At 39.0% G+C, this 17,735-nt stretch overlaps 1 protein-coding gene across 1 annotated transcript in view; it reads left to right on the forward strand.

The window, feature by feature from the left end:
* Positions 1-17,735, forward strand: part of LOC124606531 (glutamine-dependent NAD(+) synthetase) — a 206,455-nt gene that overhangs the window by 166,275 nt on the left and 22,445 nt on the right. Inside the window, exon 14 of the mRNA XM_047138516.1 lies at positions 12,168-12,344. Coding sequence (XP_046994472.1) covers positions 12,168-12,344 — 177 coding nt within the window. The remainder of the gene's footprint in view (positions 1-12,167; positions 12,345-17,735) is intronic.

A 17,735-nucleotide genomic window follows, 5' to 3' on the forward strand; every position in this document is an offset into this window, starting at 1 on the left:
GCTAGCTGTTTCGTAGGGCCCCAGCTTATAAAGGAGGTGTCATTGGCATAATTCACAAGGTCTGCATTTTTTGGAATTATTATATCATTGATGTACACAATGAACAGAAAAGGCCCAATAATACTTCCCTGAGAGACTCCACAGTTAAGAATTTTATAAGATGATTTTACTGTTTGTATAAGTCCCCCAGTTGTACAACTTAACACATTGTCTCCTGTCAGCAAGGTATGATCTTAGCAAATCTAATGCCACTCCTCTGACCCCATAAGTTTCTAACTTATGTAGAAGAATGGAGTGATTTACAGTATCAAAAGCCTTAGATAGGTCTAGAAAGGTGCCAATAACTTTGTTTCCATCGTCAAGTTTATTCAATACTGCTTGAATAAATGTGGCTATGGCTGTTATTGTAGACTTGCCCTTCCTGAAACCATGTTGAGAACTTTTTAATATATTGTACTTAGAGAAAAATGATTCCATTTGATCAATAAATAGCCTTTCCAACAACTTACTAAGTTCTGATGTCAATGAAATAGGCCTATAATTTTGTACATTAGTAGTTTTTCCCTTTTTATGCACTGGTCTTATTTCAGTGACTTTTAACAAGTCAGGAAATGACCCCTGTCTGAAAGAGCTGTTTATTAAATGTTGCAGTGGCTAGCAACATCAGATAATTCAAATTCACTGTCACTCTTAGTGAGCATACCCAGGATTTCTTTATCTGTGCAACCACAGTGACATGACATTTCTCACATAGAAAACAAGAAAACTAACGAAAACACAGGAATCGAAGTCTAATTCTGCAAAGAGGGAACACGGCAACAAACACACATGCGCTCTAGAACTATACAGTCAGACCACCGGACAGCTACTGGAAGAGCAGGATGGAAATACGGCTGTGTGTGTTTACATGTCTGGAGCATTCAGTTAGCTGTGACTCAGCGCGCCTAAACTCGTCCCTAGCAGTGGAAAGGCCAGTGGTGCAGTACGTGTCAACACATCCTTAGCGCTGTAGGGAAGACCCAAGGGCCGCACTTATACACGTCAGGTGCGCCAGGGGAACAGCGAGGCATGACAAGTTAGCATGTCCCCAGCAGTCAGAGGGTTAATCAGCAAAATTACTGTTCTTCATCCCAGTATTACCACTTTAAGCTCATAATTCCTCAGAACACAAATAGAAGTTTTCAGATAACCTATAGATCCAATGATGCAGCATTATATGACTTGTACCTCACTAAAATATTGCTCTTTCTATTAAACTCTCATTCTCAACTGCAGTGTCATGAATTGCACAATATACACAGTACCCAATGTTTCCTAGTTCAAAATTTAGATCCTCAATACAGTTACACCACATTTATTTGTATACAGTCATCTTTTTCATTACCTAATCATGTCTGTCAGCTGTATTATTTTATTTACCTCGTTAACTAGTGGAGTGCTTTCTCAAAAAATATCCCTACAGCAGAGACAGGCTCTCTAACCATTAATAGCTTAACATTATTCATTATTTTATTATTGCTTCATTATCTGCACCTGCTCTGCTTATCCAATGCAAAATTGATTCTACTGAAAAACACTCCACAGTAACAGATCCTTATGCTAAGGCAAACTTAACCTCATTACTGATCAGACAAAATTATCACTCAGAAAAACCATTATTTCAATGTATTCCATCAAATTCCTTAATATTCCAGCCTGAAGGGCGATATACATACAAATCTTGTTTATACATTCCATACATTACTCCAGAAAACTGTTTACAGTTGTAATTCCTTAATATTAGAAACAGCTGTACCATGACAAAGATAGTTATCTCCATATACTGATTGCCCTGAACACAAACACTTCTATTTTACCACAGTTAGTATTAAGATCTAGTATTCAAGATGGTTCTTACCATATATTGCCTCTGCTGATGCACCAAATTATATTAACTTCACATGAGCTGATTACTTCAGATGTTAATTATAGTCCACATATGTTGACACCTTTCATTGTCTGTTTACCTTACTTCTTTGACATAAATTCTTTTATTGTGGTGCTCATTTACTTTCTCCCATCCTCTCATGATTCTGTTACTTACAACTAACACAACATAATATCACATGAAAGTCAAAGTAAAATATTCCTGATTCACTTATAAACTACAGATAGGATAGGAGAAGAGTTTGACTGTCTCAGGTAACATGAAAAATGAAACAGACAGCTGGGGTAAGCATTAATGCCACATAATGAATCCAACACAGAATGTTGAACCCCCTATTTGCTATTTACATGAGAAATTAGTCTCAAACATTACTTCAGTGCTGAGATTTTGAATCACCAAGAAATTGCACTCCAACAGCTGTCCTGCCAATTTCACAGTTAATAGTACCTCTCGTTTCACACTCTTTGATAGCTTACCAGTAGCACCAATAATTTTTATCCCAGAAACACGCATCACTGCTATACCCTCTGTGTTCTTAATAGATTCAAAAAATGCCTGTGAAATACCATTCAAATTACTACCACTGTCCAGTAAACACGTAACATGTATACCTTGTACATTTGCTGTTATTAAAGGGTGCCACACTTCCTTTTTACGTACCATGTGATCTTCTTCATACAACAAATCCTCATTAATCCTTTCCCTGGAAAAACTATCATCCAGCTTACCAAATTATGAGACACAGTCAAATGACAGGTAGCATGGTTATATTCCTCATTACCACTCTCAAGCTCTAACTCTTCATTAGGCTAAATGTTATCCTCCTCTGTTCTTTTTTACTTAACAAATGGCCATCATTAACAATTATTAATTCAAATCCCTCGTCCTCATCGCTACTGAATTCGTCACTGCTATCATCATTACCATTACTTTCAGAATCAGACCTACTGTAACTTTCACTGTCCTCAAATATGTGTCTAATTAGCTGATCCTTGTTTCCAGTATTAGACCGCAAAGCAAAACACCTGAATTCCTTATGTTTTTTTTAAAATTTAACATCCATTTTGACACTTTGGACATCCTGAGCAACAGCAACCCCCTCTGTTCCATCATTTGATTTTATTATAGTAAGTTCCTCGTCTCCTTTTATGGGATAAACATTGCTACCCACACCGTCATTCAACATCTCAGTAGAATTAGTAATTACACTTGTCTTACTGCTATCATTTACATTACCCTTACTTGTGATTATACAGCAAATTTATATACAAATAGCTCTTCATCACTACCTGCTCTAGTGTAAGCCAAAACTGGAGCATTATCTAGTTTAAATGGTTTGATCCAGAATTAATCATCTCCTCCATTTATTTTACTTGAATTTCTCCTACCATTTCAGTGCCCATCTGGCTGTCCTCCACCCAACCATTCCTTGAATTTCTACTATAATTAGTCCTGTTCATCCTATTTACCTGAAATTCTCTTTCTGATACATTGTCATCAAAATTCCTCCTACAATCTTCTACTGAGGGCTTCACCCTCTCCACTTTATCAACAGAATTCAAGAAATCACTAATATTACCCCTAGGGGCAGGTACAAACAATTCTCTTAACTTTCTGAGGCAACTTAGTTTCTAAACCCATAATTACTGATTCACTACCTAGCTCTTTGTCAAAATATTTCAGTTTGCTTATCCAAAGCTGACAGAAACCTTTCGCAGTACCCTTCCTGGAGTCAGATCTCTCTCCTCCCCAAAATTCACTCAAAATTCTCTGCTGCTTCTCTTTGGACCAATATTCATCTAAAAAAGCTTTCTCAAAGCTTTGCCACGAAGTACAACCATCAGCTACCTGAGCTGCCCATCCATAAGCATCCCCCTTCAAAAACCCTCTCACAAATGACATTTTCTCTTTGTCATTCCATGTTTCAGGCAAATCATTTAATTCTCTAATGAAATCCAGTGGATGCACTTCCCCATATGGTTCAAAATTATCAAATTTCTTACAACTAACAAATGAAGGACTGTTTGGGATACTACATACTCTATGCTTTTGTTTTTGTACCTCTTCCATCTTTTCTTCCATTTCAGCCAATTTGGAATCTACATTTTTACTTACTTTTAGCAGTTTTTCCTCTACCACTACTGCACATGTGGTTTCTACTTCCATTTCAAAATCGTTTTTAATTTCTTCGATTTGGTTCTCGAGTTTAACCCTATTTTCAGCAGAAAATTTCCTGGCTGCTTTGACTTCATCTTTACACTGTTTTTCAGAAGCCTTCACCCTCTTACTGTAGTCATCACAAAGCTTCTTTCTCTCTTCTACACATTTACTACTCGTTAATGTTAATTTCTCATTAGTGTTATGTACTACATTCTTTATCTTTTCATCACAATCTTTATCTTCTGCTTCAACCTTGTTATTTAATTCTAAAAGATTAGAGCTGACTACCTGAATCTCCTTTTTAATTTTTTTCTTTAGTTCATCCTTTAAGCTAACCGTGTCAGTTCTAATGCTATCAGTTTTCTTCTCCGCCCTATTAATGTCTTTCATCCTACCTTCCACCCTACTAATGTCTTCTTTCATACACATACTATTCAAACTACTCATAATTTGCCTTACAGTCACCTCCACTTTTCCGTCTGCCATAAACTTTTGCTCTTGCTGACTTTTGCTACTAGATTCCTCCTCCTTAACCTTAACAATCTCATCCACTTCAGTACTGTTTTCGTCCCCTTTGCTCTTTGTAATAGGGCTTTCGTCCCCATCATTCGAAGGTACATTCACGTCTGACTTAAAACCACTATTGTCAAAAGAACCAGTCCCCATTAAATCTTTCTGTTCATTTAAAAACTTAACCTCCGCAGCTTCATTACCAATTTTCGAATCTCTTTCCAGTTGTCCATTCTCGTCCATCACACTGTTGTGTTCGTTAATGCCACTCATTATGTATCACTTAATATAAAACGGCTTATGCTATGAAATTACCTTATTGTCATTCACTCATCTCCTGTTGCTGTTGCTGTTGCTGCTGCTGCTGCTGCTGCGGTTGTCATCTCGATTTGACTGGTACACAGCTGATGTAAGTTGTAATTTTCTATGTGAAGTGTCTTGTTTATCCCAGTCAGCTGTGCTGATTGGCTGCTGGCCTACTGTGGCTATGAAACCCAAGTGCTGATTGGCTGTTGCACCACTGCACTGTAAACCGCTCTTGAGTTCACTGTTCAAAGTTAGCGAGTCCTAGTTTGTTGTGCCCACATGCAATATTCCTCACCTGGGGCACCAAATGTGATGTTCGCCTGCTTTATTTCTTTGTTGATTGTCCTTTGTGTCGACGTACCTCGTTGTGATACTGGGTGAAAAAATAGGGGGGGGGGGGGGGGGGTGAAAGTGCAGAACTGTCTACTGTAAATGATGTAGCCGACAGGTGCACAGTTCTTTACTTTCACTGTTCACAACACCCCCCCCCCCCCTCCCCCCAATAATAAACAGTTATATGGCCAGTGTTGTTTAACTTTCAATAAGCCTCATTAATAGGTTGCAGGCAAACATCCACTGTTACAGTAGTATCCTGCTGAATAACAACCTAACCAAACTGTTCAAAGTCTTTCTTATAAATTTAACAGACACTGTCATTGCTTTAACACATGGCCTATTGGTGTAACACTTATTTCACAGTTAAGTTAGTGCATTATTGTTATTCTACCCAACATAGGTTTCCTGTCTGAAACTCTGCCATGGACTGACTGTCTCAGGGCCATGGACTGACTGTCTCAGGACCAAAAAATTGTGCCCTAATATATCCTCACAGTAATAGGTGCTGAAACTACACATTGTTTGATGATGTTTAATTTACAGAAATTAAAATTAACTCACTTCATTCAATTAACTGAATACATAGGTAACCTCCTTCTTTTTAACAGTTTCTTCTACTACAAGAGTTGGGCTGAAGTATTTGTTTAAATGATGAAATTAACAGACATTTCGCAAACAATACTTTTGACAGAACTATTAATTACTTTGTAATTAACTAAGGTCTGGCTTCACTAACATGTTTTCTAATAGAGCCAGATAGATGCTTTAAGAATACTATTAGCTGTTCATCCAAATGTTTATAATTAGTACAGAATTTATATGTCAACAGTAAAATTTAGGTTATGAAACAATTACTGGTTTCACCCTATAACAAAAGATACTAACTAGGAATAGTGAAAATAAATTAGAAAATCAATTGCATATAAAACTAAGCACAAAATTAGATCTGGTGTTATATTCTTTAAAACTGAGGGCCAACCTTTCTCTTTTATGAACATGCAGATTATACTCATGTACGTTAATGGTAATTAGTCAAAAATGAAAAAATGAATTTTAAGGAGGCAGATGGCAAAACAAGAAGAGAAGTAAAAATATCCCAGCTTGCTTTGTCAGAAGTCGTTAAACTTTTTGCAGCAGAATGCTGGATTTCTTCTGAAAATGCCATCAGAAGTGGTTGTATTGGCAAATTTTTGTAAGAACTTGCTAAGGCATAACAAGAGATATCTTAAAGATTAAATGCATCATTTTTTTTTTTTTTTTTTTTTTTTTTTTTTTTTTTTTTTTTTTTTTAGATCCACAGTGAGGAGATTTTTGAAAGTGAGTTGCAGAATTTGTGTTATGAGATACAGTTAATAAAAAGTTTATCATTTGGTTATGGCAAAGAATTATTGAGCAGAGTGAGAGGAGTTGGCCACCAAGAAATCCTGTAGGCTTCTCTTAAACTATAATTTATTAATAGTTAAACTTTTTTATAGTAATTGGTAAGCTAATGAAAAATTGTATTCCTGAATAATAGATACATTTCTTGACCAAAGTGTGTGATTTTATCTTTATGACGATTGTTCTTATTCTGTGTATGTATTTTGTGAATTTGTAACTGTTGATTTGAAAAAGAAATGTATATTTCTTATGACAAATTTCATTATGAAATATACCAAGCAGCATTAGTTACCATACACAAGTCTTTCAGCAAGCTTCCGTAAGACCTTCTTGAGATAACACCAAAATAATGTTCCATTTTGCACCCAGAAACTTCAAGAACTTAAAAGTATCAGTGTTACTGAGTAATCTTTTTGCGTGATTCTGCCAAATAAGTACTGGTACTGTATTGAAACATATTACATTCATACAGGAAAGTATCCTTTAAGATCCTAACAGTATTCTTGGTCAATAACAAAAGTGGATTTAAAATGAATTGAGCAATTAACAACTATGTTATTAGAAGTAAAAATAATATCCATATAGATTATGTGCTACTGTTTAAGATTCAGAATAGACTTCCATACTCTGTTGCAAAATTCTAAAACAGTTGACTGGTAGACATTGGTGAAGAAACTGAAAATCCCCGGGTATTGTAGATTACTGATCATGATTCAAGTTTTGCAAACCCTCAAAGATAATCAGTTTCCCAATAATAATAATAATCATAATTGTGTTATTATTATTATTATTATTTCTTTCCTTTCTCAGACGTTATGTCTGGTTAAAAATGGAAAGTGACGCGGACCTTGATCAAGTGTGACTTCCTTTCAACTGTACGGTATATGTTACATTGCATTTAGGAACTTTCGGGTAATTGGACATGTATCAATAATTACAGATTTCTGTAGTTGTATATATATGTTTTGATGTAGCTGTATTGCGTTGATGTATTGGTGGATATTGTGTGGTATGACTCCTGTAGTTGATAGTATAATTGGCATAATGTCAACTTTATCCTGATGCCACATGTCCTTGACTTCCTCAGCCAGTTGGATATATTTTTCAATTTTTTCTTCTGTTTTCTTCTGTATATTTGTTGTATTGGGTATGGATATTTCGATTAGTTGTGTTAATTTCTTCTTTTTATTGGTGAGTATGATGTCAGGTTTGTTACGTGGTGTTGTTTTATCTGTTCTAATAGTTCTGTTCCAGTATAATTTGTATTCATCATTGTCCAGTACATTTTGTGGTGCATACTTGTTTGTGGGAACGTGTTGTTTTATTAGTTTATGTTGTATGGCAAGTTGTTGATGTATTATTTTTGCTATATTGTCATGTCTTCTGGGGTATTCTGTATTTGCTAGTATTGTACATCCGCTTGTGATGTGATCTACTGTTTCTATTTGTTGTTTGCAAAGTCTGCATTTATCTGTTGTGGTATTGGGATCTTTAATAATATGCTTGCTGTAATATCTGGTGTTTATTGTTTGATCCTGTATTGCAATCGTGAATCCTTCCTTCTCACTGTATATATTGCCTTTTCTTAGCCATGTGTTGGATGCGTCTTGATTGATGTGTGGCTGTGTTAGATGATACGGGTGCTTCCCATGTAGTGTTTTCTTTTTCCAATTTACTTTCTTTGTATCTGTTGATGTTATGTGATCTAAAGGGTTGTAGAAGTGGTTATGTAATTGCAATGGTGTAGCCGATGTATTTATATGAGTGATTGCTTTGTGTATTTTGCTAGTTTCTGCTTGTTCTAGAAAGAATTTTCTAAAATTGTCTACCTGTCCATAATGTAGGTTTTTTATGTCGATAAATCCCCTTCCTCCTCTCTTTCTGCTTAATGTGAATCTTTATGTTGCTGAATGTATGTGATGTATTCTATATTTGTGGCATTGTGATCGTGTAAGTGTATTGAGTGCTTCTAGTTCTGTGTTACTCCATTTCACTACTCCAAATGAATAGGTCAATATTGGTATAGCAAAAGTATTTATAGCTTTTGTCTTGTTTCTTGCTGTCAATTCTGTTTTCAGTATTTTTGTTAATCTTTGTCTGTATTTTTCTTTTAGTTCTTCTTTAATATTTGTATTATCTATTCCAATTTTTGTCTGTATCCTAGATATTTCTAGGCATCTGTTTTTTCCATCGCTTTTATGCAGTCGCTGTGGTTATCCGATATGTAATCTTCTTGTTTAATGTGTTTTCCCTTGACTATGCTATTCTTCTTACATTTGTCTGTTCCAAAAGCCATATTTATGTTATTGCTGAATACTTCTGTTATCTTTAGTAACTGGTTGAGTTGTTGATTTGTTGCTGCCTGTAGTTTTAGATCATCCATGTATAGCAAGTGTGTGATTTTGTGTTGATGTGTTCCAGTAATATTATATCCATAATTTGTATTATTTAGCATGTTGGATAGTGGGTTCAGAACAAGGCAGAACCAGAAAGGACTTAATGAGTCTCCTTGGTATATTCCACACTTAATCTGTATTGGCTGTGATGTGATATTATTTGAATTTGTTTGGATATTAAGTGTGGTTTTCCAATTTTTCATTACTATGTTTAGGAACTGTATCAATTTAGGATCTACTTTGTATATTTCCAATATCTGTAGTAACCATGAGTGGGGTACACTATCAAAAGCTTTTTGGCAATCAATGTATGCGTAGTGTAGCGACCTTTGTTTAGTTTTAGCTTCATATGTCACCTCTGCATCTATTATCAGTTGCTCTTTACATCCTCATGCTCCTTTGCAGCAACCTTTTTGTTCTTCATTTATGATTTTGTTCTGTGTTGTATGTGTCATTAATTTCTGTGTAATGACTGAAGTTAATATTTTGTATATTGTTGGTAGGCATGTTATGAGGCAATATTTTGCTGGGTTTGCTGTGTCTGCTTGATCTTTAGGTTTCAGATAAGTTATTCCGTGTGTAAGTGTATCAGGGACTGTGTATGGGTCTGCAATGTAACTGTTAAATAATTTAGTTAGATGTGAATGTGTTAAGGTGAACTTCTTTAGCCAGAAATTTGCTATTTTATCTTTTCCAGGGGATTTCCAATTGTGCGTAGAATTAATTGCTCGGGTGACTTCATGTTGCAAAATTATCACTTCAGGCATTTGTGGTATCATCTTGCATGTGTCTGTTTCTGCTTGTATCCACTGTGCATGTCTGTTATGTTGTACCGGGTTTAACCATATGTTGCTCCAGAAGTGTTCCATGTCTGTTATGTTTGGTGAATTGTCTATTTTAATGTGTGTGTTATCTATTGTCTGGTAAAATTTCTTTTGGTTTGTGTTGAATGTTTGGTTTTGTTTCCTTCTATTTTCAATTTTTTTGTATCCCTTAAGTCGTTTGGCCAATGCTTGTAATTTCTGCTTCATTCATCTAATTGCTCTTTCGCTTCTTGTTGTAAGATTTTACCTAACCTTTTTTGTTTTTTGTCTGATATTTCATTTCTTATAAATTGTGTTAGCTGTCCGATGTCTTCTCTAAGTTTTTCTATTCTGATCTGTAGCCTATGTTGCCATGCTGGTTTTGTGGGTTTCTTCTGTGTGTTGGTTGGTTCTCATCTCTGCCTAGTGTGTACATTTAGTGTAGTGAGTTCTCCTATATAAATCAGTAGTTGTAACTGTTCCATAGTTGCATTTTCATTTATTTTGTTGTGTATGATTGTGTTGATAGTTGTTATTGTTGTTTCGACTTGTGGGTTATTTGGTGGTCTATGCAAGAATGGTCTAATATCTGTATTTGTGTCTTTGTATTCTGTATATTTCAACTGAAATTTTTCTTCTATATCTAACATGTGTGTCACTTCGTGTTCTATCTGTGCTTGTTCTGGTGTCTGTCTTAAGATTTTGTTTTCCTCTGATTGTTTAATTGATGCGTGTTGTTCTTTGTTTGTTTGCTCTGGGGTGTTTGAGTCCATTACTGTATTTTCTTCTTCTTCTGATCGCACATTATTTTGTTCCAGTATTTGTTGTACTTGTTTTTTGATGTTTTCTAATTCTGACTGGGGCATCCTGGTCTTTTTTTTTTTTTTTTTTTTTTTTTTTTTTTTTTTTTTTTTTTTTTTTTTTTTTTTTTTTTTTAATAATTACATGGATCTGATTAGCCAGTCGTTGTTCTGTTAAAAATTTTAATTCTGGGTATCTGGTAATAAATGTTGTGTATACTTGTGATCTGTATCCAGTTGTGTTCGTTCCTAAGTTTGTTGCTTGGTAATAACAGAACATGAGGTGTCGGTTATCTTCATCTGACCATCTCATCCTCTGTCTTTGTTTTCCTTTTAGGGTGGTTGCAGGAAGCATATCCTGCAAAACACCTCTATTTGGATTTAAATCATTTTCCATATGGCTAGCAGTGTCGTTACCATTGTGGACGGGCATAGGGTTCAAGCGTCGTCCCTGACCATGACAGCGCTTGTCCGAGGCTTCATTAGTTCTGTCCTGAACCAACTAATCACACTAAAAGGGGGGGGGGGGGGGGGGGTTAGCCGTATTAGTGGTTTGTTCTTTTTGTCGCCTTTTACGACTGGCAGAACATACTGGAGGCCTGTTCTTTTCCCGGGCCTCCACATGGTTTTTTATTATTATTATTATTATTATTATTATTATTATTACCCTCACTATTTTGTACAATGGCAAAACTTTCCAAAAGGCCACAAAGACTGGAGATAGTAATCATCCAATGTTGCTGTAGTCCTTAATTACTTTCAAGAGATGGCAACATTTACTCAATCTTTTGTTGAATCATTATCAGCCGTTCACTACCACTCATGATCTGACATCATATCCAATGGCTTCCCACCCTGGTATAGCAGGGGTAACACTGCTGTGCATCACCAAGACACTGGAAGAATGGGACTTCTCCACATCTCCACCACACTCGACAATGGTCATCTGTGGCGATACAGGCTCATAATTCATTGCTGAACACAATGCAGTGCCATTCATCACCAGTCCATGCTACCTGGCCACAGGACCGAGCAACAGTTAGTGTTATGATGTTAATGGCAGCCTGCATACAGGATGATAATTTCCTTGTCTGGATGCAGCTAGTCTCCGGCCAAGGGTGTGGGAGGATACAAAATGTTGCAGGTAGTCTGTTACTTGTTCTTGGATGGCAGATACAGATGTGAAGGTGTTACGATGTGCTTGGTTCACTGTACCGTGATCCTCCCTTGTCTTGGTCTCAGCCAGAACCTTGATGACAGATTTACCTGCCCTCATCATTAACGCACTCTTCTAGTCATTCTACCTGTCAAGGATAATTGTTAATTGTGTCATTTACTTACGAACTGATGTGTGTATATGTATGATGTTACATTGACATTCATCCATGTCTTGTGGGTGCTTTACTTTTTTTGCCAGACAGTGTGTTTTATAAGAAAGAATGCTGAATGTAATTTTGACATAAGTTTTATCACTGCTGTAATAAGTAAGCAAATGAGTGTCCTCTAGTGTCAGTTTGTCATTCCTCATTTTTTTCTTCCTTCCTTTCAGGTGGCAAATAAAGTTAAGCACTTTTTCCGATGTTATGCAATCAATAGACACAAGATGACTGTACTCACACCAGCATGCCATGCAGAAAGTTACAGTCCAGATGACAACCGTTTTGACCATCGACCATTTTTATACAATGTTAACTGGTCATGGCAGTTCATTGCTATTGATGAGCAGGTGGGTAACTTTCATGTACCAAAATACAAATAGCATTTAGAGAAGGTAATTGCCAGAGACCGGATTATATGCATTTGCATATTTGGCTCCTTTTCACCGGTTATTGCCCATTTTAACTAAAAACTAGTGACGATGCATATTTTTGCTCTGTTTGCAGTATTTAAAAATTTAGACTAGCTGTCTCTAGCTCACTCTAGTTTTGATGTCACACAGATTGACCACAACCTAGAACTCTGTGCAATCGCTAACAGATACCACGGCCTAGTGAAATCATTACAGAAGAGGAACAGGAACAGGCAGACAGAGTCAATGCTCCTGCACCCACGCCCCCAGTTAGTCCCCTTTGCTGTCATACTGTACGCGTCAGCAACTATTAAATTAAGCTATGCAAGCCTTTAGTCACACGTCCATTGTCCCAGTTTAGTTTTCTGTTTACTTGTACACAGTTGAATGTGTTTATGACGTGTAGTGTGCAACGTGTTGTGCGGCATGCCGCCCAAAAAAGAGAAATGTCATTTCATGGATAGCTGACCATCCTGGAACACCTTTACATATGACGGAATTGTTTTATATTGTCGAGTTTGCGAGAAAGGTGTTTCATGCAAAAATAAGTTTCAAATAGACCAGCATGTCAAAATAAGTCCTCAAATCGCAGGAATGCAGAAGAAATGACCACCACAACGCCTTCTGAAGACAGCAAGTTGCAGTTGCAGGGAATTGTCCTGAGGTAACCAAAAAAGGCAGTTTAACATGGATCTATGTGTTGCAAGCAGTATTCCTCTTCACAAACATACAAACCATATCCTCAAGGCTTTCTGCACAAATATTGCTTAAATCAAAATACATCAGATGAATGGACATTGCGTTAAAATTACATACTGACAATTTACATGAATGTTCGGGAACAAATACGCAATGAACTCAAGGACAGCATTATCTTGATTTCACTTGATGAAACTACAGACACTTGTGGTCATTACATTGCAAATTTAATTGTTCGTGCTTTAAAAGGAGAGCCTTATTCTTCCTATTTAGCAACCTTGAAAGAACTTGAAAAAATAAATCATCCTACGATCACCACATTTGTGAATGAGTGTATTAGAAAAAGATTTCCAGAATCTTCTGCAGATCAAAGGGTGTTTGTGTTTATTTCAGATGCTGCTCCCTGTACAATCCAAGCAGGAAAAGCTCTCAGAGTATTTTATCCCAATTTGATTCATGTGACATGCTTTGCTCATGGAGTACGTTGCCTTGCTGAAGTACAGTCCACATTCGTGAATGTAAATAAATTGATTTCATCCACAAAGTAAGTTTCTAAAGGTTCCTGCTTGCATCAAGACCTACAAAGAAAAACTACCAAACCTGCCTTTACATCACGAACTAGTGGTAACTTGTTGAGGTACATGGATCGAAGTTGTGTTGTTTTACAATGAACATTTCGAGGCCATTAGAGCGGTAGTAAATGACTTGGATAGTGCAGGGGCTTTGGCAGTTTGCCATGCAAGGAAGCTTTTAATGATTCCAGTATTAAAAAAGACATTGCTGTGATTAGCACTCATTTTTCCCTTATACGTGCAGGTATTAAAAAGCTTGAAACTCAAGGTTTGGCTTTGAATGAATCTATTCGGTTAATGAATAAAATTATTCTAGTGAGCTCCTCATTACTGGAGATATTCCCAAGAAAACTTAAAGAAAAGTTTGAAAACATATTAAACAATAACCCTGGCTTTTGAACCCTTGTGCCAAATTGGTAGTTCTATTAATGGGACGGGTGATCTTTTGCCAGAAACAATAAGTGCCAACACAGCACCCAAATTCAAATACTGCCCAGTTACCTCAGATGATGTAGAATCGTCCTTTTCTGCAAAAAAAAAAAGGAAGTTTTGAGTGGTTGAAGACACAATCTTACTATCGAATGCTTGGATCAATACTTGGTTTTTTTATGTTTACAATAGCAGAAAAATGTAATATAAGCTGTAAATGATGCTCTGGTCCAATAGTGTTACTTAAAAGTTAATGCTGTTCAAAAAAATTCATGATTGTGTTTTGTTTTTTAAATAAAATATTAGAGTTTTTAAGCATGCGCCTGTGTGTGCGAAATACCTCAAAGTTGGTCCTGTACATATCAATTGTTTGACCCCCAGGGGGTCCACAACTCTTTTGTGGATACATGCATGGGACCCCGAGCTAGTGCGGCTCTTTCCTTTCCAGGCTGCATACCTTCCTTTTCCACATCCTTCCCCATCCCCCCTCCTCCCCCCCCCCCCTCCTCCAGCTCGTCTTCCCGTCCCCTTCCCCCCCCCTCCCCCCTCCCTGGGAGAATGTTTCGTGCCTACATCCAGAGACGGATGCTTGTAACTATAAGACAGTCTCTCTTCTTCGCTTTCTATGCTGGAAAGTATCTGTCCTTCCTTTGTCCTCCTCTTTTCCTTGCCTCTTCTCTTTACCCTCTTCTCTGATGCAGCGTTGGAGACATCTCTTCTTTCCTTTCCTTTTCTTTGCTCCTCCCGTCCTTCCCCCCCTCCTCCCCCCCCTCTTCCCCCCCCCCCCCTCTTCTTCCTGTGCGTGTCTGAAGGCCGACCCACGCGTAGGCGGTGACGGGGTAACGCGTAATTCCCTGCCCCAGGTAGAGAAGGAGGACACGTGTGTACCCCCTGGTAACGGCTAGGCCCAGGGAGGGGTGATTACCCGAGCTGGTACCTTCCGAATGTGCCGATTGGTCTCTCCGTCCATTTCTCGGGAGGTGTGACCTGAGATGTGAACAATCACCTAAGGAGAGAGTGCCCTCAGAGAGGGCCCCCACAAGGAAGGAGCGTAACATCTGAGATGCCGGTAATCGTGGGGAATACTTCCACAATGTTTTCCTCTACATCTACAATGTCTGCTCACAAGCAAAAGTTAAATGAGTCTCAGCCATGGACAGTTCTTCCATCAGTGCCACAGTTCCTTGTTTCTCGGTCGGACGAAGGTCAAGACTTCTCCACAGTCAACCCTTTCATTATCCAGAAGGGTGTCGACGCAATTGCAGGCCCTGTAAAGTCTTATTCCTGATTACAAAATGGCACCTTGTTGTTAGAAAAAGTCAGTGCCCTCCAGGCATGAAAATTGCTGCGAACGTCACTGCTACACACTTTTCCTGTCCGGGTGGAAGCGCACTGCACTTTAAATTCATCATGCGGGGTGGTTTATACACGCTCCCTCGACAGATTGTCCAACGAGGAAATTGAAAACTACCTGTCTGACCAGGGTGTAACAGCTGTTCATAGAGTCGTGAAAAGGGTTGACAAGGGCTTGCTTCCAACTCATACTATCTTCTTCACATTTGACAGAGTTCAACTACCATCGAACATTGGAGTGGGCTGTGAGATAATTTCAGTTCGCCCTTACATCCCCAACACTACGCATTGCTATCGGTGTCAGTGGTTCAATCGTACCAGCCAGTCGTGTTCCAATCTGGCCAAATGCGATGTGTGGCAAGGATACCCATGAGGGTGCTTGTCCACCTCCATCCCCTCGTTGCATCAACTGTATGGGTGACCACACTGCTTCCTCTAGAGATTGCCCCATTTCCAATTTTCAAAGATGAACGGCTTATCCAGGAAATCAGAGTGAAGTAAAAGGTGTCTACATTTGCTGCTTATAAGTTATTCGCCAGTCGAAAGCCCACTGTGCCTCCGGCAGGTACATATAGTACTGTCCTTGGATCTCCTTGGCCTACTAAGGAGGCAGCCACGCAGACTTGTGATCTCACGTTTAGTGCCATGGTCGTCAGATCGGCCAGCGCAAAGATAGCCCGTTCACCCTCCCCACTATCACCTGCTTACTCTACGGCTCACCCATCATCAGCTTCTGCCAAACCACGAGCCCCAGAATCAGACACCCTGACTGCCAAAAAGGAGCCTACTTGTGAAGATTTTTTACGTACCTCAACAACACAACCATTGATTCCTCCCTCATCTCAACGTCCTGTTTCCAAGAAGGCTGATAAGAAACCAAGTTCCTCTCCTCCTCCACCACGGCATGTCTCATCTACAGTGCTACCTGGCGGTAACCGCCCTCGGCCGTCTCCCGTGTCGCCAAGGTGCAATGCTGGTGGCCGATCTACTAGCTGATTGCTGTTGGCAGGAGCTGCCCCCGAACAACCTATGGATCAGGATCTTCTGCCTTTGGCCGGATGCCATTCCATGCTGTCGGCTGCCAGCTCTCAGCAGTCGTTGAGTTGAAAGCAACTGTGGTGAGATTCTTCCCTTTGCTGTCCACCCTATGTCAATGACCCATTGGAATATTTGCAGCATTAGAGCCAATTGGGATGAATTGTTGATCCCCTTACGATCCTACTCGCCAGTCATCTTCTGTCTTCAGGAAACAAAGCTGTGTCCCCATGATCGCTTTGTTTTCCCTCATTTTCAGTCAGTCCGGTTTGATCTCCACTCTTTTGATGGCACTCTAGCACATGGGGGACTTATGATTCTTCTCCATGATACTGTCCATTATCACGCAATCCCCTTAAACAGTTCATTCCAAGCTATTGCTGTCCGTCTTTCCCTTTCTGGATACACCTTCTCTCTTTGTACCATATACATTCCATCATCCACACCAATGGCAAGAGATGATCTCCTTGGTCAGCTCCCGCCCCCCTATTTGCGGGTTGGTGACTTCAGTGCCCACCACCTGCTTTGGGGATCTCTGCGTCCTTGTCAGCGAGGTTCCCTATTGATTGACGTCTTCCACCAAATGGATCTTCTTTGCCTCAGAACTGGGGAACCTACATTTTTGTCTGCCTCCACGATGAATTTCTCTCATTTGGACCTTTTGGTCGGTGCTGTTCAGCTAGCTCGGCACTTTGAATGGTTCACTCTTGCTGATACACTCTCAAATGACCATTTTCCATGTTTCCTTAGATTGCAGCCACAACTGCCATCTATGCGCCCAAGATTCTGGAAGTTTGCCCATGCCGATTGGACACTTTTTTCGTCTCTAGCGACATTCGATGACCGTCACTTTCCTAACATCGATGATCGGCACACTCAGGTACAGAAGTTATTCTTACAGCCGCAGAATGTTCAATACCTTGTACCTCCGATTTGCCCCAGCGCACCCCAGTTCCTTGGTGGAACGAGGCGTGCCGTGACGCGATACGTGAGCAGCGACGTGCTCTCCGCATTTTCTGCCACCATCCTACTTTGGCCAACTGTATCCGCTATAAGCAGCTACGTGCACGACGCCGTCGCATCATCCGCGATAGGAAGAAGGCAAGCTGGGACTTCTTTACTAGCTCTTTTAGCACCTTCCTTCACTCCCTCGTCAGAAGTTTGGAGTCACATTCGACGGTTATCTGGTGCGCCTAGTTTCTCCCCGATCTCTGGGGTCACTGTCGCGCATGATACCTTA

This window comes from Schistocerca americana, chromosome 3 (genome assembly GCF_021461395.2).
Source record: "Schistocerca americana isolate TAMUIC-IGC-003095 chromosome 3, iqSchAmer2.1, whole genome shotgun sequence".
In the NCBI taxonomy this organism is placed as follows: domain Eukaryota; kingdom Metazoa; phylum Arthropoda; class Insecta; order Orthoptera; family Acrididae; genus Schistocerca; species Schistocerca americana.